The sequence below is a fragment of the Hyperolius riggenbachi genome, chromosome 9 (assembly GCF_040937935.1).
Source record: "Hyperolius riggenbachi isolate aHypRig1 chromosome 9, aHypRig1.pri, whole genome shotgun sequence".
Classification (NCBI taxonomy): Eukaryota; Metazoa; Chordata; class Amphibia; order Anura; family Hyperoliidae; genus Hyperolius; species Hyperolius riggenbachi.
Window position 1 is genome coordinate 275,605,440 of NC_090654.1, and position 23,641 is coordinate 275,629,080.

The following is a 23,641-nucleotide window of genomic DNA, read 5'->3' on the forward strand; positions in this document are numbered from 1 at the left end:
CGCTGGAGCCTGGGAGGTGAGCAAAGGCTGCTGGCCACACTGGGGACACCTGCCTACACTGAGGACCCCATACCTACATAGCCATACTGGGGATCTGGCTGCCTGACCACCCCCAAATGCGCCCCCTCCCCCGAAGGTATAATGCCCTGGTCCTTAAGGGGGGGGTTAGGCTGCCGGTCTCCAAAAGGTTAAAATATTTTTTCATAGTTCTTAAAGTATTTATTTTTTAGCACTGTTTGGTATTAAAAGGCAATTTTTACAATGTTTGGAGGTGTCTCTTTGTTTATTTTTGGAGTTTTACTGGTGGAACTACAGTAGTGTCGTGGGAGAAGAATGATTGCCAAAGAGACTAGGGGTGGCCTATATACCCCACAAGCAATTCTGGTCCATTTAGGGCCGCTACAATGGTGAGTTGCAAACTGATGGGGGTGGAGAGGAAGCACGAGAGGTGGCCTTCCTATGTATGGTGGAGGAGTGGTATCACAACCTGCATCTCTGGATGAACCTAACTTGCCTAATCTCCATGCTCCCCTCCAGTGACTGACTAAGCATTACCTTGTACTCATACTGTGCTGCATGATCTGGTCTTTCTTGTATTCCTGTATTGTCATTAGTGTTGGGCGAACATCTAGATGTTCGGGTTCGGGCCGAACAGGCCGAACATGGCCGCGATGTTCGGGTGTTCGACCCGAACTCCGAACATAATGGAAGTCAATGGGGACCCGAACTTTTGTGCTTTGTAAAGCCTCCTTACATGCTACATACCCCAAATTTACAGGGTATGTGCACCTTGGGAGTGGGTACAAGAGGAAAAAAAAATTAGCAAAAAGAGCTTATAGTTTTTGAGAAAATCGATTTTAAAGTTTCAAAGGGAAAACTGTCTTTTAAATGCGGGAAATGTCTGTTTTCTTTGCACAGGTAACATGCTTTTTGTCGGCATGCAGTCATAAATGTAATACATATAAGAGGTTCCAGGAAAAGGGACCGGTAACGCTAACCCAGCAGCAGCACACGTGATGGAACAGGAGGAGGGTGGCGCAGGAGGAGAAGGCCACGCTTTGAGACACAACAACCCAGGCCTTGCATGAGGACAAGAAGCGTGCGGATAGCATGCTTTGTACCGCCATGCAGTCATAAATGTAATAAAGATAAGTGGTTCAATAAACAGGGACCACGCGGCAACGCTAACCCAGCAGCAGCAGACGTGATGGAACAGGAGGAGGCGCAGGAGGAGAAGGCCACGCTTTGTGAGACACAACAACCCAGGCCTTGCATGAGGACAAGAAGCGTGCGGATAGCATGCTTTGTACTGCCATGCAGTCATAAATGTAATAAAGATAAGTGGTTCAATAAACAGGGACCACGCGGCAACGCTAACCCAGCAGCAGCAGATGTGATGGAACAGGAGGAGGCGCAGGAGGAGAAGGCCACGCTTTGTGAGACACAACAACCCAGGCCTTGCATGAGGACAAAAAGCGTGCGGATAGCATGCTTTGTACCGCCATGCAGTCATAAATGTAATAAAGATAAGAGGTTCCATAAACAGGGACCGGCAACGCTAACCCAGCAGCAGCAGCAGCAGCACACGTGATGGAGCAGGAGGAGGCGCAGGAGGAGAAGGCCACGCTTTGTGAGACACAACAACCCAGGCCTTGCATGAGGACAAGAAGCGTGCGGATAGCATGCTTTGTACCGCCATGCAGTCATAAATGTAATAAAGATAAGAGGTTCCATAAACAGGGACCGGCAACGCTAACCCAGCAGCAGCAGCAGCAGCACACGTGATGGAACAGGAGGAGGCGCAGGAGGAGAAGGCCACGCTTTGTGAGACACAACAACCCAGGCCTTGCATGAGGACAAAAAGCGTGCGGATAGCATGCTTTTTACCGCCATGCATGCAGTCATAAATGTAATAAAGATAAGAGGTTCAATAAACAGGGACCGGGCGGCAACGCTAACCCAGCAGCAGCAGCACACGTGATGGAACAGGAGCAGGCGCAGGAGGAGAAGAAGGCCATGCTTTTTGAGACACAACAACCCAGGCCTTGCATGAGGACAAAAAGCGTGCGGATATAGCAGCAATGCTTTTTGCCGCCATGCAGTCATAAATGTAATACAGATGAGAGGTTCAATAAACAGGGACCGGAAACGCTAAACCATCCCAGATGTTCATTGGTCATGTTACTTGCTTGGGGTCCTGGAGTGTTGCGTAGTCGTTTCCAATCCAGGATTGATTCATTTTAATTTGAGTCAGACGGTCTGCATTTTCTGTGGAGAGGCGGATACACCGATCTGTGACGATGCCTCCGGCAGCACTGAAACAGCGTTCCGACATAACGCTGGCTGCCGGGCAAGCCAGCACCTCTATTGCGTACATTGCCAGTTCGTGCCAGGTGTCTAGCTTCATGCCCGGTTTCAGGTCCAGCGGTGCCAGCCACAAATCCATCTGTTCCTTTATTCCCCTCCAAATTTCCTCCCCTGTGTGCTGCTTATCCCCAAGGCAGATCAGCTTCAGCAACGCTTGCTGACGCATGCCAACAGCTGTGCTGCACTGCTTCCACGATCCTACTGCTGCTGGTGCTGGGTTAGCGTTTCCGGATGAGGTACAGCTTTGAGATGCGTTGGAGGAGAAGGAGTCAGAGAGGTAGGTGCTGCTGTTGTTATCCAGTGGGAGGGACGGCGGTGCAGCTGTTTGCGGCGTGGGCAACACCCGCGCCGTAGCAGGTGAGGAATCGTTGCCAGGCTCCACAAGGTTCACCCAGTGCGCGGTAAGGGAGATGTATCGACCCTGGCCGAACGCACTCGTCCAGGTGTCAGTGGTGAGGTGAACCTTGCAGGCAACGGCATTCTTCAAGCTTCGGGTTATTTAGCTGACCACGTGCTCATGCAACTCAGGCACTGCAGAGCGCGCAAAGTGGTAGCGGCTGGGAACCACGTAACGTGGGATGGCCACTGACATCATGCCCTTGAAGCTGTTTGTCTCCACCACTCGATATGGCAGCATTTCGCAGGCCAGAACCTTGGCTATGCTGGCTGGCTGTTAATGCCACGGCCCGGGGGTCATTTGCTGGCAATTTCCTCTTGCGCTCAAACATCTCAGAGACAGACAACTCAACCGTAGGGCTGCGCACCGAAGGGCTGTTGGTTGTTGTGTTTGATGAACACTGGGAGACCTCAAGAGCACTAGTCCGGAAAGTGACAGTGTCAGCATCGTCTGATGTTTGTGAATGTTGTGAACCACGCAATGGCTGGGCTACTGCTGCTGCTGAGGCGGGTCTGGTGGTGAGTCTGGTGAACCCAAGGGAGGCAGTGTTGCTGGTGGTACCCTGTCCTGCCGCGTTTGCCCACAGAGTGGGATGTTTGGATAGAATGTGGCGGCTCATGCTGGTGGTGGAGAGGTTGTTAATACTTTTCCCCCTGCTCAGGCGGGTCTTGCACACCTTGCAAATCGCCATGGTAACATCCTCAGTGCAGTCTTCAAAGAAAGCCCAGACTTTGGAGCACCTGCCTTGCTGGCGATTTGTTTGCGCCTCTTTTGCCTCTCACTTGAACTTCCCTGCTTGCGGTGCCTGAAATTGCGCGCCGCCTACCTTGTGGCACAAGGCGAACTCGTGCAGCAGTGGGTTCCTCAACAGACTCATCTGTGCTGCTGCTACGACGGCGATGTTCTCGTTCACAAACAAAATCTGGGTCTATGTCCACATTGTCCATACCCTCCTCTTCCATCTCCTCAAACTCGTCATATGTCATTGTGGGGGGCCGCCGCCGTGGAGTAGAGCTCCCCAGAACAACCTCTGCGCAGCTCACTCCAACGTCGTCTGGTTATCTGGCAGTTGTGTGCGTGGTGTCGCTGCCGGTTGTGTCAGCTTTGTGCCCACTGGCTCCTTGTAACTGGCTGAGGACTCGGACCTCGTGTGTGATGTGCTGGTGCTGCTTAACCCACTGCTGGACGCTTGAGAGGTCATCCAAGTAATTATCTGGTCCTGTTCTTTTGTATCTGTGAGGGTTGTTGTCCTGGACAACATGGGCGGTATTGAGTGGGTTTTCTTGGGTGCTCCCCTGTGGCCTGTACGTGAACCGTCAGGGGAAACACCTCTTCCCTTGCCCCTCCCTCTTTCACCGGATTTCTTCCTCATTTCACTTATCCTTAAGGTACACGCTGACTGGCAGCAGTACAGTGGCAGTACAGAAATGCTATACAGTGGTGGGTGAGCGGTGTACCACTATTGTCAGCAGCGACACAGAGCACAATGCTATACAGTGGCGGGTGAGCGGTGTACTACTGTTCCCAGCAGACACAGAGTGGAAGTAAACACAATGCTATATAGTGTGGCTGAGCCGTGTACACAGAGTGGCATTAAACACAATGCTATATAGTCTGCTATATAGTCACCCCGAACAGGGTGATGTTCTGCAGAACCCGAACAGTGGCAAACACTGTTCGCCCAACACTACTGGGAGGGAACGCAGATTTTAGTACCTAAACACACGATACAACATGTTTTCCGGGGTCAGACTCTGAGGCACATACAGATGGTCCCGATCATCATCCTCATCATACAACTCTTCTCCTGAGTCTGACCCACCCACCACCTTTGCCACCCCAACATCCCCAGACACAGACCCCTCATCGTCCTCAACATTAACTTGGGATGCTGGCCTGAGCCAGACCTCCTCCTCCACATCAGGCCCCATCATCTCCTCAATGGCAGCCCTCATTAATCGCTCTGGCGACGGACCAATGGACACAACTTTCTCCTCCGGGGAGGGCTGCTGCTGACCACTGGCTGCTGGGGTGGATGTTATAGTTTGCGTGGGGCATTGGCTGTTGCTGTTGTTGGGAGTGCTGCTCACAGCGGAGGTCTCTGGGGAACTCATGTTGAGCTCATATAGTGGTTGACGGTGAGTGGAGTATTACTGATCCCAGCAATATACACACTGACTGGCAGAGTACGCAATGCTATATAGTGTGGCTGAGCGGTGTACACAGAGTGGCAGTAAACACAATGCTATATAGTCTGGCTGAGCGAGCGGTGTACTACTGTTCCCAGCAGAATCAGAGTGGCAGTAAACAATGGTATATAGTCTGGCTGAGCAGTGTACACAGAGTGTCAGTAAACAATGGTATATAGTCTGGCTGAGCGGTGTACACAGAGTGTCAGTAAACAATGGTATATAGTCTGGCTGAGCGGTGTACACAGAGTGTCAGTAAACAATGCAATATAGTCTGGCTGAGCGGTGTACACAGAGTGTCAGTAAACAATGGTATATAGTCTGGCTGAGCGGTGTACACAGAGTGTCAGTAAACAATGGTATATAGTCTGGCTGAGCGGTGTACACAGAGTGTCAGTAAACAATGGTATATAGTCTGGCTGAGCGGTGTACACAGAGTGTCAGTAAACAATGGTATATAGTCTGGCTGAGCGGTGTACACAGAGTGTCAGTAAACAATGGTATATAGTCTGGCTGAGCGGTGTACACAGAGTGTCAGTAAACAATGGTATATAGTCTGGCTGAGCGGTGTACACAGAGTGTCAGTAAACAATGGTATATAGTCTGGCTGAGCGGTGTACACAGAGTGTCAGTAAACAATGGTATATAGTCTGGCTGAGCGGTGTACACAGAGTGTCAGTAAACAATGGTATATAGTCTGGCTGAGCGGTGTACACAGAGTGTCAGTAAACAATGGTATATAGTCTGGCTGAGCGGTGTACACAGAGTGTCAGTAATCAATGGTATATAGTCTGGCTGAGCGGTGTACACAGAGTGGCAGTAAACACAATGCTATATATAGCGTGGCTGAGCGAGGTGCACAGTGGCAGTACACACAATGCTATATAGTCAGGCTAAGCCGTGTACACAGAGTGTCAGAAAACACAATGCTATATATAGCGTGGCTGAGCGAGGTGCACAGTGGCAGTACACACAATGCTATATAGTCAGGCTAAGCCGTGTACACAGAGTGTCAGAAAACACAATGCTATATATAGCGTGGCTGAGCGAGGTGCACAGTGGCAGTACACACAATGCTATATAGCCAGGCTAAGCCGTGTACACAGAGTGTCAGAAAACACAATGCTATATATAGCGTGGCTGAGCGAGGTACACAGTGGCAGTAAACAATGCTATATATAGTGTGGCTGAGCGAGCGGTGTACTACTGTTCCCAGCAGCGACACACAATGACTGGGGGGGACCCTGGCTAGCGTGGCTGGAGAGCGAACTACCCTGCCTGCCTACCCAAAGCTAAACCCACAGAGAAATGGCGGAGATATGACGTGGTTCGGGTATTTATTTACCCGAACCACGTGACCGTTCGGCCAATCAGAGCGCGTTCGGGCCCGAACCACGTGACCCGTTCGGCCAATCACAGCGCTAGGCGAACGTTCGGGGAACGTTCGGCCATGCGCTCTTAGTTCGGCCATGTGGCCGAACGGTTTGGCCGAGCACCGTCAGGTGTTCAGCCGAACTCGAACATCACCCGAACAGGGTGATGTTCTGCAGAACCCGAACAGTGTCGAACACTGTTCGCCCAACACTAATTGTCATATTGCTATATGTCACCCCTAAACATTGTCTGTAACCTAAACTAATGTCCAGCACTGCGTAATATATTGGCGCTTTATAAATACAATAAATAAATAAATACATAAATAATGTCCTGCTGTCACTAAATAGTGACTTGTACTCTGGTTATTAGATCTTCCTAAATGAGCACTATTCACATTGACATGAGATATCCTGTACCCCAAAATGTTATACTACACTTATTTGAAAATTGGGATTGAAATCCAATCATCATTCCAAGCTAAGATTGCCAGGAAAATACCTCTAGCACCACACACACCTCACCCCACCCCATCCTACGGGACTCTGGCTGGAGAACACATACCCCCTTGGAACTTATCGCCTCCAAAAGAGGCCGGTCACAGGAGGAAGTGTGATTGAGATCCTTAGCCACCAACCATACCCGAATACAGAAGAGAAACCATGACTGGTAGCCCAATCCTCACCCACAGACCTCTCTGTTCTTCAGGAAAAATTACGACTTACCTTTGTGCTGGTGTATATGTGGTTCCCCACAGAAAAGGTCTCAACCAATTCGTACGAGCCAGCATAAAGTGTAACTTTGGGGAATTCTTCAGTTACTGACCTGTAAACCAGACATCAATATACATCATTACAGGCCAAGAAAGACACATAATCTAATACATTTGAGTTTGTGTAACTGACAAAACCAGGGGCATAGCTATAGGGGAGAAGCCCCTATGATCGGGGTAAGTGGAAGAGCTAAGCTATCCTTTCCTTCCTCCGAGATAGGGGTCCATCCACCAGATCAGGTCTTTTTGTGGTTACACTTGTTATGGTTGGGGGATCAAAATGACCACACTTACTTTCAGGGGCATAACTAGTGGAGTAGACCGTATGACTGCGGGGGTCCAGAGCTGTGGTGGGGCCCCCCAATTACAGTACTAGCCTGTGCCCCCTTTTATACAGGGGTACACATTTCAGATGAGTAGTTTTTGTGGCTACACTTGTTATGGGTGAGAAGATCCTGATGGCCACGTTCACCGTATATACTCGAATACAAGTCGACCTCGTGTATAAGTCGACTCCAATATATTCAACCCTCTTAAGCTATTTTTTTAATGACTCAAGTATATGTCTACCCAGCAAAGTTAATGGCTGCACTTGGGGATCAGGAGGAGAAAATGACTGCACATATTATTGCAGCCATTAACCCCTCTTGTCCCTTAAGTGTAGCCAATACCGCTTCCAGGCCCCCAAGTTCTGCAATTATTCACTCACTTTTATGCAGCCCAGTATTCCCCCTGCCCCTTTCCTTGTTAATTGTTGTGGCCAGGACTTTCAGACCTGTGTTTTCTTGGCATTTCCTTTCCTCAAAGTATCACTTACCACAGGGGCAATTGCTGCAAATGGGCATGTCACTATTAGTACACACATTACTCAGTGTGCTCATTGTTGCCTGTGACTTGTGTATAAGTCGACCCCTATACTTTTATGAAGTGACTCAGACCTACTTATACTCGAGTATATACATGACCATTGCAAGATGGGCCTCCAGGCTGTGAGGTTCACCAAAGGGAGGCAAGGGAAGGGGGTGAACATTGGCAGGCCCGTCAAAGTTTTGCTGGGGGACCCCATGATTTTCAGTCCCGCACAAAACCTCATATTTGCAAGAGGGGAAGAGTACATACAATTTTTGTACGGTACAAATATTCACGCAATGCATTTTCCTGGGCTTTGTTGCCTAGTTTGTATCTTTCCCCATTCTCTTTTAGCAGACCAAAAATGGATGTACTCACTTATCACTATTGTCTTTCAGCAGAGGGTAATGATTAGGCATTCGGAAAGGGAAATGGATGACTTACCGACGGGTCATGGACTCTCTCAATGTATCGATGGTTTCTGGCACAAGGTTCTCGTAGAACTCTTTTTCTCTCCCTGGATCTGGCTTGGCAAATATGGCAGACATGAATTCATTATTTGGTACCTCTATCAGTGTCCCACCGAGGCCTTTGTCTTCCACCACATTGTAGTCACCGCTCAACTGAGCTGTCCACCCTTTACTGACCTCAGGCAGTACCTTCCAGGCATCTGGAGAATAGAGGCATTCATAAATAATGGACAAAACCAAACCCATTTTAGCTCACTGACTTACATTTATATATCCTGTCCTTGGTTGGGTCATGGTTTTCCAGTTCCAAAAGGATTTAGCACACGGTGTAAATAGTTGAACCATTATAGTACATTTTTATCCTAATCTTATTGGTCTGTGATACCTATTCAACTCATCAGAATACATTGCTCCCTGAATCATGAACATTACTTTTTTTTTAAACTAAATAGAAATACAATGTGGATCTTCCAGCCACCAAAGGGCGCGCACTTTAGAATGAGTACAGGGGAGACAATCTCTCCATTCTCTATAGTGAGAGTAGCCAGGGCAGTTTCTCAGCTAAATTGCACCTAGTGTTGGGCGAACAGTGTTCGCCACTGTTCGGGTTCTGCAGAACATCACACCCTGTTCGGGTGATGTTCGAGTTCGGCCGAACACCTCATGGTGTTCGGCCTTTTTAGTTCGGGTTCGCCCGAACAGCTCAATGCCCAGCCGAACAGGCCGAACAGGGCCCCTGTTCGGCCGAACAGGGCCCTGTTCGGCCGAATACTGCCCCCCTATGGGGTCGCAGGCATAAGGGGGGAGCATGCCCCGGTCGCGGGGGGTGGGAGGGGGTGGGTCGGAAATTCCCCCCACCCCCTCCGCTAGCGCTGCCCCCTCTGCCCGCTTCCCCATAAAAAAGTTTGATGAAAGTACCGGTGGCTGGCCTGGCAGTAGAGTGAGTGAGGAGGAGGAGTCCGGAGAGTGACGCGTTGAGGCCGGGCAGCGGGCGGTTCAGCGGTAGTACCCTTGTGGTACTTCCGCCCTTTCTCTGACCTCACGTCCTCTGCATACGAGGGTACGCGTCACGCGTACCCTCGTATGCGTCATCACGTAGAGGACGTGAGGTCAGAGAAAGGGCGGAAGTACCACAAGGGTACAACGCTGAACCGCCCGCTGCCCGGCCTCAACGCATCACTCTCCGGACTCCTCCTCCTCACTCACTCTACTGCCAGGCCAGCCACCGGTACTTTCATCAAACTTTTTTATGGGGAAGCGGGCAGAGGGGGGAGCGCTAGCGGAAGGGGTGGAGGGAATTTCCGCCCCCCCCCCCCCCGCGACCGGGGCATGCTCCCCCCTTATGCCTGCGACCCCATAGGGCCCCCAAAAGCGGGATGTTCGGGGAGTTCGGGGTTCGGGCCGAACATGCCGAACATCTGGCCCATGTTCGGCGAACGGACCCGAACCCGAACATCCAGGTGTTCGCCCAACACTAATTGCACCCAGGGCAAGGGTGTGAGGATTGCAGCACATTACGCCCCCCCCCCACGGCTGGATATAGGTGCCCTCAGCATAGGTTAGCCAGGTCTAGTTGCCCCCAGTATGGTTAGCCAGCTAAAGATCCCCCCAGTATAGGTAGCCAGGCATAGTTGCCCCCAATATAGGTTAGATAGGTCGGTGCTCCAGTATAGGTTAGCTAGGTAGGTGCCGTCAGTATAGGGTAGCTAGGTAGGTGCCTCCGGTATAGGTACTCAGTATAGTTTTCCCCCAATATAGGTTAGATAGGTAGGTGCCCCAGTATAGGTTGGATAGTTAGGTGCCTTCAGTATAAGATAGCCCGTATACTTGCCACCAGTATAACTTAGATAGGTAGGTTCCCCAGTATAGGTTAGCTAGGTAGGTACCTCCAGTATAGGTACTCAGTATAGTTTCCCCCAGTATAGGTTAGATAGGTAGGTGCCTCCAGTATAGGTTAGATAGGTAGGTGCCCCGAGTATAGGTTAGATAGGTAGGTGCCCGCAGTATAGGTTAGATAGGTAGTTGCCTTCAGTATAGGTACTCAGTATAGTTTCCCACCAGTATAGGTTAGATAGGTAGGTGCCCCTGTGTAGGTTAGATAGGTAGTTGCCTTCAGTATAGGTACTCAGTATAGTTTCCCGCCAGTATAGGTTAGATAGGTAGGTGCCCCTGACCTCGGCTTCCCTTGACTACGCTACGCTACACTTTTCAGGACATGTAATGCAATGTCGAATTAGTCCATTTCGGCGCCTGGTGCTCAACTCTATGCTGCGTGCCACGCGTAAGAATAATTCGGGGAAGAATAATTTGGGGATCCGGCATCCGAATTGCACCTCCCTCCAGGTTGCTACAACTTTCAGGGGGAATAGTATTTAACACCGTCGGGGAGTTTATTGGCAGCTGGGAGGAGCCATCATTCAGCTCGCCCAATGGCCCAGCGCTGAGATAATACAGTATGTACCCATGCAATGTAACAGTCACACTCTCCATAGCAGCACATTGTTCATCAATATACAAACGTGTTGTCCAGGAAGCAAAGCAATTATGCACCTTAAAGGAAACCTAAGGTAGAAATAAATGGATGAGATAAGCAATTGTATCTATCCTCCTACTCCTGAAAATGACTTTTAAAAGTTGGAAAGTTGTTTGAACGTTCTATCGTCTCGTATGACAGATAGACTTTCAGTGTCCCGACAGCTAAAATACAGTATATGAACTATTGACCTTTTTTTTTTTCACCTATCCTCTGCACTCTGAAGCTGTTCTCTGCTAGGAAAGAGTTTTTTGGCTGTAATTTCTTATTAGTGAGGCTTACTGTTGTTTATGAAAAAAGAGCGCCAGGAAACTCGGGCACCAGGAAATAGACAATCTTGTAATATCGGTACATTTACCGATGTCCTACTATTTTACAGTGATAACTTTCAATGGTAAAATATCAATATACACGTTACCAATGTTTTTCTACAGATTCAATAGCAATATCTCAGCAACACTATCAAATGTGTGTGCTAGGACCAATTTGAAACAATTGTAGAGAAAAAAGAGAGCTGGGCCCTTTAAGAAACAGCACCACACTAGGTTGGTCAAAGACTTATATTTATTTTGTAGAAGGCTTTCTTTCAAAGTGTGGTGCTGTTTCTTAAAGGACCCAGCTCTCTTTTTTCTCTACAATGTTTTTCTACAGCTAAACCTAATTTTACTCTCACACAGAACCCTGAAATAAAAAAAAAAAAATCCTGACGCCCAACTTCAACCACCCCTGGCGTAAACTCCCTCCCTGACTTCTACTCTTAAAAGCCTGTACCTTCCTCCACCCCCCCTCCCCCCCCCCACACACACACACACCCAGTGCAAGCCCTCTTCCTGTCTCCTAGCCTCAACCGACCCCCCCCCCCCCCCCCCACACACACACACACACACACACACACACACCCGCCGCAATAGAAATATTGGTGACAGCAGGAAACTTGCATGCCAAAACCACCTGATTAATAGCAGGTGCCCAGTGTTTGTAGCCACAGTTTCCATTGCAGGTGGCTCCGGTTACCTTATAGTCTGACTTGATCCCAGCTGGTGAAAAACTGTAATTTGCATACCTGAAAGTTTAACTCTTACAGGCAGATAGAAAAAAGGAAAAGGAACACAGACTAGTTATTTGTATGCTAGGCACTGTACATTCACATGTCTATCTCATCATGTCACATGTCACCTCAAAATGGAGGAACATCTTTTTGTACCAAAATATTTGTACAAAGTACGAGCCCTGCCACACAACACCAGTCGTGCCCTTGTTACAGCTACAGGCATCGTGAGCATAAACAATTCCGTGAGGTCACCGGCAGTGTCAGACTGGAAGGGGGTAAAGCTGAGGGAATCCACCTGCTGGCCAAGCAGAAGTAACCCTGTGTTATCACTCCCAATAGAAACCTGCAGCAAGTCTTCACTGTGAGCAGCAACACCTGATTACTGCTGCTTGGCCAGCAGGTGGATTCCCTCAGCTTTTCCACCTCCCAGTCCAACACTGGTCTCCGGGCCTCTGTTTTATCTCTGCATCTATAAGGAATTGCAAATAATCTCCAAAATGATCTTTTTAGACAAAGATCTAACAGGAACTTTGCTGTCACCTAGTGATAGTTCCAAGTATTGCAGTAAATATATCCTGGTTCTGACTATGCTGATTATGGTTCTTGTGAGCATGGTTTATAGGTGGCAGTTCTGGGCATTCTGCCAAATTCTGCTGCACACACTCTGGACTTATTATTCTCCTGGTGAGTCTGATTTGCATGCACTCTCTGATTGGTTGTTTCTAGTATATAAATCTCTTCCTGTTTTGACTTTCTTGTCTGTGATAGTGTTAAAGGACATCCAAGGTGAAAATAAACTGATGAGAAAAACAATTGTATCTATCCTCCTTCTCCTAAAAATGACTTTTTCAGATATCCTACAGTTTTATTTTATATTTAAAGGGACTCCGAGCAGTGCAAAAACTATGGAAAGATGCATATCATTTTAAAGCTCTCTTTCTCCTCTTTCAAATGATATATAAATTGCTGCCCTACGCCTTTTAGATTTCGCTATTTTCGCGATTGAAATTGCCGCGGCCGCAAATTCGATCGCGAAAATAGAGAAAACTAAAAGGCGTAGGGCGACGATTTAGGGGTCGTCAGAAAGAGGAGAAAGAGAGCTTTAAAATGTCCATCTTTAAGATATCCATCTTTCCATAGTTTCATTGTATTACACAGGGCGACTTTTTCTGCTGAATGGAGCTGCTGACTTTAGGAAAAAGTCGCCCTGTGTAATACAATGTAACTATGGAAAGATGGATATCATTTTAAAGCTCTCTTTCTCCTCTTTCTGACGACCCCTAAATCGTTGCCCTACGCCTTTTCGTTTTCTCTATTTTCGCAATAGAATTCGCAGCCGCTGCAATTTCAATCGCGAAAATAGCAAAAACTAAAAGGCGTAGGGCGGCGATTTATATATCATTGGAAAGAGGAGAAAGAGAGCTTTACAATGATATACATCTTTCCATAGTTTCTGCACTGCTCGGAGTCCCTTTAAATCTAGTTTTTAAGTTTTTACTGTTTCATTGTTTCTGCTCAATGACACCTTCATTGAAGTATGCCAGAGCTCAAATCTATGAATTATTGACCCTTTTTTTATCTCTTTCCTACTCTCAGAAGCCATTTATTGACAGGTAAGTGTTTTATGGCTGTAATTACTTTTCAGTAAGGTTATGCTATAGTCTGACCCAGTCCGACCCGGTGCCGACTCAGACAGAAACTGTCACTTGCATACCTGAATTTTTAACTCTTTCATGTAGAGAAAGAGAAAAAAAAGGAACACAGCCTAGTTATTTGTTTAGCACTGTGCATACACATGTCTATCTCATCACGTCACATGTCACCTCGGTTAAATAGTTGCAAAGTTACATAGTTATTTGGGTTGAAAAAAAGACATCAACAAACACCAGCCTGCTCCCTCACATATCTCTGTTGATCAAGAGGAAGGCGAAAAACCCTTACAAGGCATGCTCCAATTAGCCGCAAAAGGGAAAAATTCCTTTCCGACTCCAGATGGCAATCAGGTAAAATCCCTGGATCAACATCATTAGGTATTACCTAGTAATTGTAGCCATGGATATCTTTCATCGCAAGGAAAGCATCTAAGCCCCCTTTAAATGCAGGTATAGAGTTTGCCATAACGACTTCCTGTGGCAATGCATTCCACATCTTAATCACTCTTACTGTAAGAACCCTTTCCTCAATAAATGTCTAATACATTTTTCCTCCATGCGCAGATCATGTCCTCTAGTCCTTTGAGAAGGCCTAGGGACAAAAAGCTCATCCGCCAAGCTATTATATTGCCCTCTGATGTATTCATACATGTTAATTAGATATCCTCTAAGGCGTCTTTTCTCTAGACTAAATAAACCCAGTTTATCTAACCTTTCTTGGTAAGCGAGACCTTCCATCCCACGTATCAATTTTGTTGCTCGTCTCTGCACCTGCTCTAAAACTGCAATATCTTTTTGTAATGTGGTGCCCAGAACTGAATTCCATATTCCAGATGTGGCCTTACTAGAGAGTTAAACAGGGGCAATATTATGCTAGCATCCAGGGCTGGATTTTTATTCTTTACCGCCCAAGGCCGCTGTCACCAGCCGCCCCCCCCCCCCTTTAGTATAGGTTGCCAGATGACCCCTCCCCCTTCGCTCTAGTATAGGTAACCTGATGACCCCCTCCAGTAGAGTATGTTTATGTGGGTCTAGAGCAGGCGTGGGCAAACTCGGCCCTCCAGCTGTTACAGAACTACAAGTCCCACAATGCATTTGCCTTTGAGCCATGATGACTGTGGCTGTCAGACTCCTGCAATGCATTGTGGGACTTGTAGTTCCTTAACAGCTGGAGGGCCAAGTTTGCCCATGCCTGGTCTAGGGTCATCGCTTCACAAGGAGGGGTTTGTCCTTGACCTGTAGAGAGAAGGTGAGACTGGGAGCCCTTATGGTGCAGTATCGTTAGATTGTGAAAGGAGAACAAAAAGTGTGAATAATATATACTCACAAAGGTAGGTTGCAATCCTGCAACCACTGAAAGTGCATGCGTAAAGAAACCGTTTCCGCACGGTTGTCCGGACTCTCTGGATCTGGGTGGTCGCTCTCCTCCTTAGGTACTGTCCACTGGTGGGCTATGCCGTCCCAGTGGTGAGGATGGCACCTCAAAGAGGTGTTAGATACACAAGTAAAGCACGTTGGTGGAGGCGCCCAAAAGGAAATATTTTGTATCAATATTGCATAAGTGCTTAAAGGAAAATAAAATGAAGCAAAACAAAAATAAAGGAGGTCTCTTACCTACAAAGAAGACTTACTGGATGGAAAAAGGAGTCTGTAATGAATAGCGGAGATGCCGCCGCGTGGTCTGGCGGCGGGGCGGCTGTCTCCGCGTTCAGACCGGCGGTTTCCGCACAGCAGCAAGCGTCTGGTTTGCCTGGGCCTTCTAGTGCACACAGATGGAGAGCTACGCGCACGCGCGCTAGAAGGCAGGCCCTTTATGCCAGCAGGAGAGGGATCAGCTGATCAGGACGATCAGCTGATCCCAGCGCAACAACCGATTGGCTGAGTGGCTGGGGGCGGCGCTGAGGAGCGCTGCAGTATATATAGATCTTGCTGGTCAGTTGCTGGTTGTCTGCCGTTGCGATCACTACGTGGAAGCACTCAGACCTCAGTCAGATCCCACAGTGTGTTAGAACCAGGTGGACCTGGGAATTCACACTTAGCCAGATTACGCTCTTGTTAATACTGTGTTATACTTTAGACCAGTTCCGGGTTGTGGAGACCAAGGACCTAACACCCAAGCTTAGCATTACTGTGTCATTTCTGTGTTATACTTTAGACCAGTTCCGGGGTGTTGAGACTAAGGACCTCACACCCAAGCTTAGGATTACTTTGTCATTGCTGTGTTATACTTTAGACCAGTTCCGGGGTTTTGAGACCAAGGACCTCACACCCAAGCTTAGGATTACTGTGTCATCGCTGTGTTATTCTTTAGACTAGTTCCTGGGTGTTGAGACCAAGGACCTCACACCCCAGACTAGGATTGTGCTCTATATCTGTTAATTTGCTCTGTCGACCTCTCTCTTGCTTTCTGATTCGGTACCTCTGCCTATCTGCCTACCTGTTGCCAAACCTTGCCTGTACCCGTTACCGAATCAGCCTTCTGTCTTTGTATCTTATCTGCTCGTTTGTTGCCGACCTGGCCTGCCCGACCCTTCTGGCTGTCACTTATCCTCTGAGTGTTCAGTCTGTCTGTACCTCCAGTGACACTATTCCTCCAAGTGTCAGTTAGCTGCAAGGACTCCTGTTCCTCAGAGAGTCCTGCCTGCAGTGCAGCCAGTGGCCTCTACCCCATAGGAGTCCCCTGGCTGCAGTACAGTCTGATTACCAGGTTACCAGGGAATCACTGGCTGCCAGATTATCTCTATCCCCTCTCTTAGGAGATAGTCCCTGCACAGCCGAGGGCCACCTGCCCCTCAGGTGGTCTCGGGCCGAGTTATCTGTGTCTCCCGTCTCACGGAAGATAGCCTACAGTTGCACCAAACACTTACGCTTCATTAGGTGTCCAGAGGTTAGTCATACTTGTATTATTGGTGATTCTGCAGATCATCCATAATCAGGTATACATCTGTATTGTTGATGATTCTGCAGATCATCAATAATCAGATTCTCTCTGTGTGCTGACACCAATCGTTACAGAGTCTTTATTAAAACAAAACGGTTATACTGTAGACAACGCGTTTCACGGGACTCAGCCCGCTTCCTCAGGTCAATAAAACAGGTAATCTTAGTACCATCCGTGCAGAGCAAGGGCGCATAGATCAGCTTAGATCTATGCGCCCTCGCTCTGCACGGCTGATAGTAAGGTTATCAGTTTTATTGACCTGAGGAAGCGGGCTGAGTCCCGTGAAACGCGTTGTCTACAGTATAACCATTTTGTTTTAATAAAGACTCCTTTCTCCATCCAGTGAGTCTTCTTTGGAGGTAAGAGACTTCCTTTATTTTTAATTTGCTTCATTTTATTTTACTATACTTTTTTTATTTTTTTCCCAGTTTTGGGGTCTAAAAACATGCAAAAGAATTGTACCCCTTTTAGACCCTAAAATCCGGAAAGAATCATACCGCCAAGGGGGATAAATCAGCAAAGCAAATGAATCGGGTGCCGCAACTTACCCACTAAGCTCATGATAATGGCGACTGTGTTCTGGCCGACCTTGTCAACCAAGGTGTCAATTTGTCCGCTGGTCATTGATGAAGCAAAGCTGTTGATGATGTTTTTGGTGACATCAGGGGAGGAAAAATCTTGGTTAATGACAGAAATCTTGGGGTTGGGAGGACTCCATGTCTCATTCACCAGAATGGTGACACCCTCAGTGGTAACTTCTACGCCATCGGGGTTGCTTAGGTCTTGATACACGGCGTCTAGGGAACGTAGGCTAAAAGCAACGATGACGATCACAATGTTACTGGAACCTGGAGGAGAGTTGCGATGGGGAAGTCGCAGTTTAAGGTAACCATTTTTTGAGATGGCTGCATGTAAAAGTGCTGCGCTCACACAAAAGATCAGCAGAGCTCTCATCCTTCCTCTCTGAGTGTCCCTGAAAGGAAAAAGAAACACATAAAACAAGATGGGATACATTTTTGCTCTGCCGAAAATGAGTCATTTTTTCATACATGGGGAAGTGAACTCGAATTTGAGAGACCAGGAAGTTTAGCTTAATTTAGATGTGCCACTCAGATCAAAGATATCTGTTGTGGTTGAGATATGGGGGTGTCCTCCTAATCTCATAGTGGACAGAAAAGCACTCTGTTGGACTAATGTGTATAATGGAATGTTAACCTCTTAAGTAATTTGAGATGTATTAACTACGTCCCGCAGGACTTCAGTTCCTGCCCAGGAATGTAGATAATTGTCTATTGCGGTGAATGGCCACCACGCTCGTTCCAATGCACGTTCCCGCTGCCGCCCATTAGTGGGCAGAGCAATGAATGAAATGAAAGCCATTCATTGATCTAAGTCCCCATTTCAATGATAGCCGGCGCCAATGAGATGCCTACAGTTATTATAATAACAAAATGTACACATACGCTCATAACTTCCTGTTCGCATACTAACAGAACTTGCAGGAAGACTGCGTGGGGACATCTCGTGGCCAAATAGTAAAATTACACCTACTTACATTTTTTTTTAAATAATTACACATAAACATACTATTAAAATGAACCCCTTACCTCCCACACTCTACCATAGTTGCCCAATTAAAACATTTGCATAAAAAATGGCAATTAAAAAAAACATAAATAGTTACCTTAGGAACTGAACTTTTTTATTATGTATGTCAAGAGGGTATATTACTGCTATTTTTGAAAATATGGCTTTGATGGACGCAAAACTGAAAAAAAATGCACTTTTATTTTCAAATAAAATATTGGCGCCATACATTGTACTAGGGAAATATTTTAAACTTTGCAATAACCAGGACAAATGGGTAAATAAACTGTGTGGATTTTAATTATGATAGCATGTATTATTTTAAAATTACAATGGCTGAAAACAAAAATAATGTTTTTTTTTTCGTTTTTTTTTTATTATTTTTCCCATTAAAATGCATTTAGACTAAAATAATTAGGGATGGGACGACAAATCTCTCAAATCCACGAATCCCTCAAATCTTGGAAAAGATTCTGGATTTGTGTACTATGCCTGGCTGCCTATACTGGGAGTACCTATACCAGAAGCTACCTATACTGGGGGCAGCTATTCCAGGCCACCTGTACTTAGGGCACCTATCCAAATGGAGGGGGGGGGGGTGCATCCTCACAAGTTTGCCTCAGGCAGCAAAAAGAGTAAAAAGTCTAGAACCCGCCCTGGAGGCAGAGGACCAGCTTGACAGCCTGGCTACTGGTATTGTTTAAGTAAATATGGCAACCTCCACCTCCATATACCTCTCATTTTAGTTGTCCTCTAAAGTAAGGGTTATTTATTCTTTAATTTTGAGAGTAAAATTACTTTGCTCAGTTTGGATTACTTGGGCCCATATGCAATTTACTTTCTCTCCAGTGTTTTCTCCTAGGTGATATTTTCACCAGCAAGCAAAAAAAAATACTAAAAATAATTTTGATAGTACTTTTTCACCTACTTTTTGGTACTTTTTCCATTGCAAGGTGCTGAAAAGTTATTCTAAATTGAAGATGAAAAATTATCTCCTAGGAGAAAACCCAGGAGAAAAAGTTAATTGCATATGGGCCTGGGTTTCTTACATGGATCACACAATTCTTATGTACAGGAGTCGCGACATTCGGGGTTCAAAAGGTTTGAGATATTCGAGAACCTTTTCGGCATTGAAGAAATTGTGAATTTGTCCCATCTCTAAAAATAATTCTTAGCTAATTATATCTAAATTCCTTTCTGAAAGGCTCCAGCTGTAACATCCTATCGATAAGAGATCTAATCTCTGTATCTCTAATCTTGTAGATTTCAGGTCATGTGGTCATCGACCAGCAATAATCCCATGATGTGCCTCTCTCCTGCATTTCTTTTTGCCCATAATAATAATTTTCATTTTCATATTCCCTCCACTGCCCAAACTAATAGGATAGATACCAGTGGAAGGATTCTGATAAAATGGCGGGCAAATCTACACAAATGAAGACACATGGCAATCCAGCAACCCAGTAGAGAACTTCCCACCCGCGCCATCACATTGATATTTGGGTTGAAAAAAGACCTACGTCCATCAAGTTCAACCAGAAAAAGGTACAACACCAGCCTGCTCCCTCACGTATCCCTGTTAATCCAGAGGAAGGCGAAAAACCCTTACAAGGCATGGTCCAATTAGCGCGAAAGGGAATAAAAAATCCTTACCGACTCAGATGGTAAGCAGATAAAATCCCTGGATCAACACTACCGGGAATTAGCAGGGGCGGACTGACTATTAGGGCACTCTGGCATGGACCGAGGGCCCGTGGTCAGTAGGGGCCTGGTGCGATTGAGAGGAAGGGAGGGGGGCGCAGCAGCGGGGGAGTGGGCATAGTAGTTACAATCCATCTTCCGCCACCGATCCCCCCAGGCATCCACCGCGTTGGTAACAGCACCTCCCTGTGATAACGTGACCGCATGTCATCACAGGGTACGCTGTTACCAATGCGACAGACGCCAGGAGAGAAAGGAGATAGAGGCTGTGGGGAATCGGCGGTGTAAGGTGAGTTGTAACTACCTAACACCTAACACTAAGCTGCCCTCACCTGACACCTAACACTAAGCTGCCCTCACCTGACACCTAACACTAAGCTGCCCTCACCTGACACCTAACACTAACCTGCCCTCACCTGACACCTAACACTAACCTGCCCTAACCTGACACCTAACACTAACCTGCCCTCACCTGACACCTAACACTAACCTGCCCTCACCTGACACCTAACACTAACCTGCCCTCACCTGACACCTAACACTACCCACCATCACCTGACACCTAACACTACCCACCGTCACCTGACACCTAACACTAACCCACCCTCACCTGACACCTAACACTAACCCACCTCACCTGACACCTAACACTAACCTGCCCTCACCTGACACCTAACACTAACCCACCCTCACCTGACACCTAACACTAACCCACCCTCACCTGACACCTAACACTAACCCACCCTCACCTGACACCTAACACTAACCCGCCCTCACCTGACACCTAACACTAACCCACCCTCACCTGACACCTAACACTAACCCACCCTCACCTGACACCTAACACTAACCCGCCCTCACCTGACACCTAACACTAACCCACCCTCACCTGACACCTAACACTAACCCGCCCTCACCTGACACCTAACACTAACCTGCCCTCACCTGACACCTAACACTAACCTGCCATCACCTGACACCTAACACTAACCTGCCCTCACCTGACACCTAACACTAACCTGCCCTCACCTGACACCTAACACTAACCTGCCATCACCTGACACCTAACACTAACCTGCCCTCACCTGACACCTAACACTAACCTGCCCTCACCTGACACCTAACACTAAGCTGCCCTCACCTGACACCTAACACTAACCTGCCATCACCTGACACCTAACACTAACCTGCCCTCACCTGACACCTAACACTAACCTGCCCTCACCTGCCTAACACTAACTTGCCCTCACCTGACACCTAACACTAAGCTGTCCTCACCTGTCAACTAACACTAAGCTGCCCTCACCTGACACCTAACACTACCCACCATCATCTGACACCTAACACTAACCTGCCCTCACCTGACACCTAACACTAACCTGCCCTCACCTGACACCTAACACTAACCTGCCCTCACCTGACACCTAACACTAACCTTCCCTCACCTGCCTAACACTAACCTGCCCTCACCTGACACCTAACACTAACCTGCCCTCACCTGACACCTAACACTAACCTGCCCTCACCTGACACCTAACACTAAGCTGCCCTCACCTGACACCTAACACTAACCTGCCCTCACCTGACACCTAACACTAACCTACCCTCACCTGACACCTAACACTAAGCTGCCCTCACCTGACACCTAACACTAACCTGCCCTCACCTGACACCTAACACTACCCACCATCATCTGACACCTAACACTAACTTGTCCTCACCTGACACCTAACACTAACCTGCCCTCACCTGACACCTAACACTAACCTACCCTCACCTGACACCTAACACTAACCTGCACTCACCTAACACCTAACACTAATCTGCCCTCACCTGACACCTAACACTAACCTGCCCTCACCTGACACCTAACACTAACCTGCCCTCACCTGACACCTAACACTAACCTACCCTCACCTGATACCTAACACTAACCTTCCCTCACCTGCCTAACACTAACCTGCCCTCACCTGACACCTAACACTAACTTGCCCTCACCTGACACCTAACACTAACCTACCCTCACCTGACACCTAACACTAAGCTGCCCTCACCAGACACCTAAAACTAACCTGCCCTCACCTGACACCTAACACTACCCACCATCATCTGACACCTAACACTAACCTGCCCTCACCTGACACCTAACAGGTCACCATCATCTGACACCTAACACTAAGCTGCCCTCACCTAACACCTAACACTAAGCTGCCCTCACCTGACACCTAACACTAAGCTGCCCTCACCTGACACCTAACACTAACCTGTACTTACCTGCCTAACACTAACCTGCCCTCACCTGCCTAACACTAACCCGCCCTCACCTGACACCTAACACTAACCTGCCCTCACCTGACACCTAACACTAACCTGCCCTCACCTGACTCCTAACACTAACCTTCCCACACCTGACACCTAACACTAACCTGCCCTCACCTGACACCTAACACTAACCTGCCCTCACCTGACACCTAACACTAACCTGCCCTCACCTGACACCTAACACTAACCAGTACTTACCTGCCTAACACTAACCTGCCCTCACCTGACACCTAACACTAAACTACCCTCATCTGACACCAAACACTAACCTGCCCTCACCTGACACCTAACACTAATCAACTCAAAAATGGAAAACTTGGTGTCCATAACAAATATGCCAAAATCAATTGTAGCTGCACAGTGGTGTGAAAAACTATTTGCCCCCTTCCTGATTTCTTATTCTTTTGCAGGTTTGTCACACTTAAATGTTTCTGCTCATCAAAAACCGTTAACTATTAGTCAAAGATAACATAATTGAACACAAAATGCAGTTTTAAATGATGGTTTTTATTATTTAGTGAGAAAAAAAACTCAAAACCGACATGGCCCTGTGTGAAAAAGTGATTGCCCCCCTTGTTAAAAAATAACTTAACTGTCGTGTATCACACCTGAGTTCAATTTCTGTAGTCACCCCCAGGCCTGATTACTGCCACACCTGTTTCAATCAAGAAATCACTTAAATAGGAGCTATCTGACACAGAGAAGTAGACCAAAAGCACCTCAAAAGCTAGACATCATGCCAAGATCCAAAGAAATTCAGGAACAAATGAGAACAAAAGTACTGTAATTGAGATCTCTCAGTCTGGTAAAGGTTATAAAGTCATTTCTAAAGCTTTGGGACTCCAGCGAACCACAGTGAGAGCCATTATCCACAAATGGCAAAAACATGGAACAGTGATGAACCTTCCCAGGAGTGGCTGGCCGACCAAAATTACCCCAAGAGCGCAGAGAAAACTCATCCGAGAGGCCACAAAAGACCCCAGGACAACATCTAAAGAACTGCAGGCCTCACTTGCCTCAATTAAGGTCAGTGTTCACGACTCCACCATAAGAAAGAGACTGGGCAAAAACGGCCTGCATGGCAGATATCCAAGGCGCAAACCACTTTTAAGCAAAAAGAACATTAAGGCTCGTCTCAATTTTGCTAAAAAAACATCTCAATGATTGCCAAGACTTGTGGGAAAATACCTTGTGGACCGCCGAGACAAAAGTTGAACTTTTTGGAAGGTGCGTGTCCTGTTAAATCTGTCGTAGAAGTAACACAGCATTTCAGCAAAAGAACATCATACCAACAGTAAAATATGGTGGTGGTAGTGTGATGGTCTGGGGTTGTTTTGCTGCTTCAGGACCTGGAAGACTTGCTGTGATAGATGGAACCATGAATTCTACTGTCTACAAAAAAATCCTGAAGGAGAATGTCCGGCCATCTGTTCGTC

General features: G+C 47.2%; 1 protein-coding gene across 1 annotated transcript in view; it reads right to left on the reverse strand.

Moving 5' to 3' along the window:
- Window positions 1–23,641, reverse strand: part of LOC137532115 (serpin A12-like) — a 41,543-nt gene that overhangs the window by 4,097 nt on the left and 13,805 nt on the right. The window contains exons 2-4 of the mRNA XM_068252272.1: window positions 17,144–17,568; window positions 8,393–8,618; window positions 7,053–7,152 (exon numbers count right to left, since the gene is read on the reverse strand). Coding sequence (XP_068108373.1) covers window positions 7,053–7,152; window positions 8,393–8,618; window positions 17,144–17,549 — 732 coding nt within the window. The 5' untranslated portion in view covers window positions 17,550–17,568. The remainder of the gene's footprint in view (window positions 1–7,052; window positions 7,153–8,392; window positions 8,619–17,143; window positions 17,569–23,641) is intronic.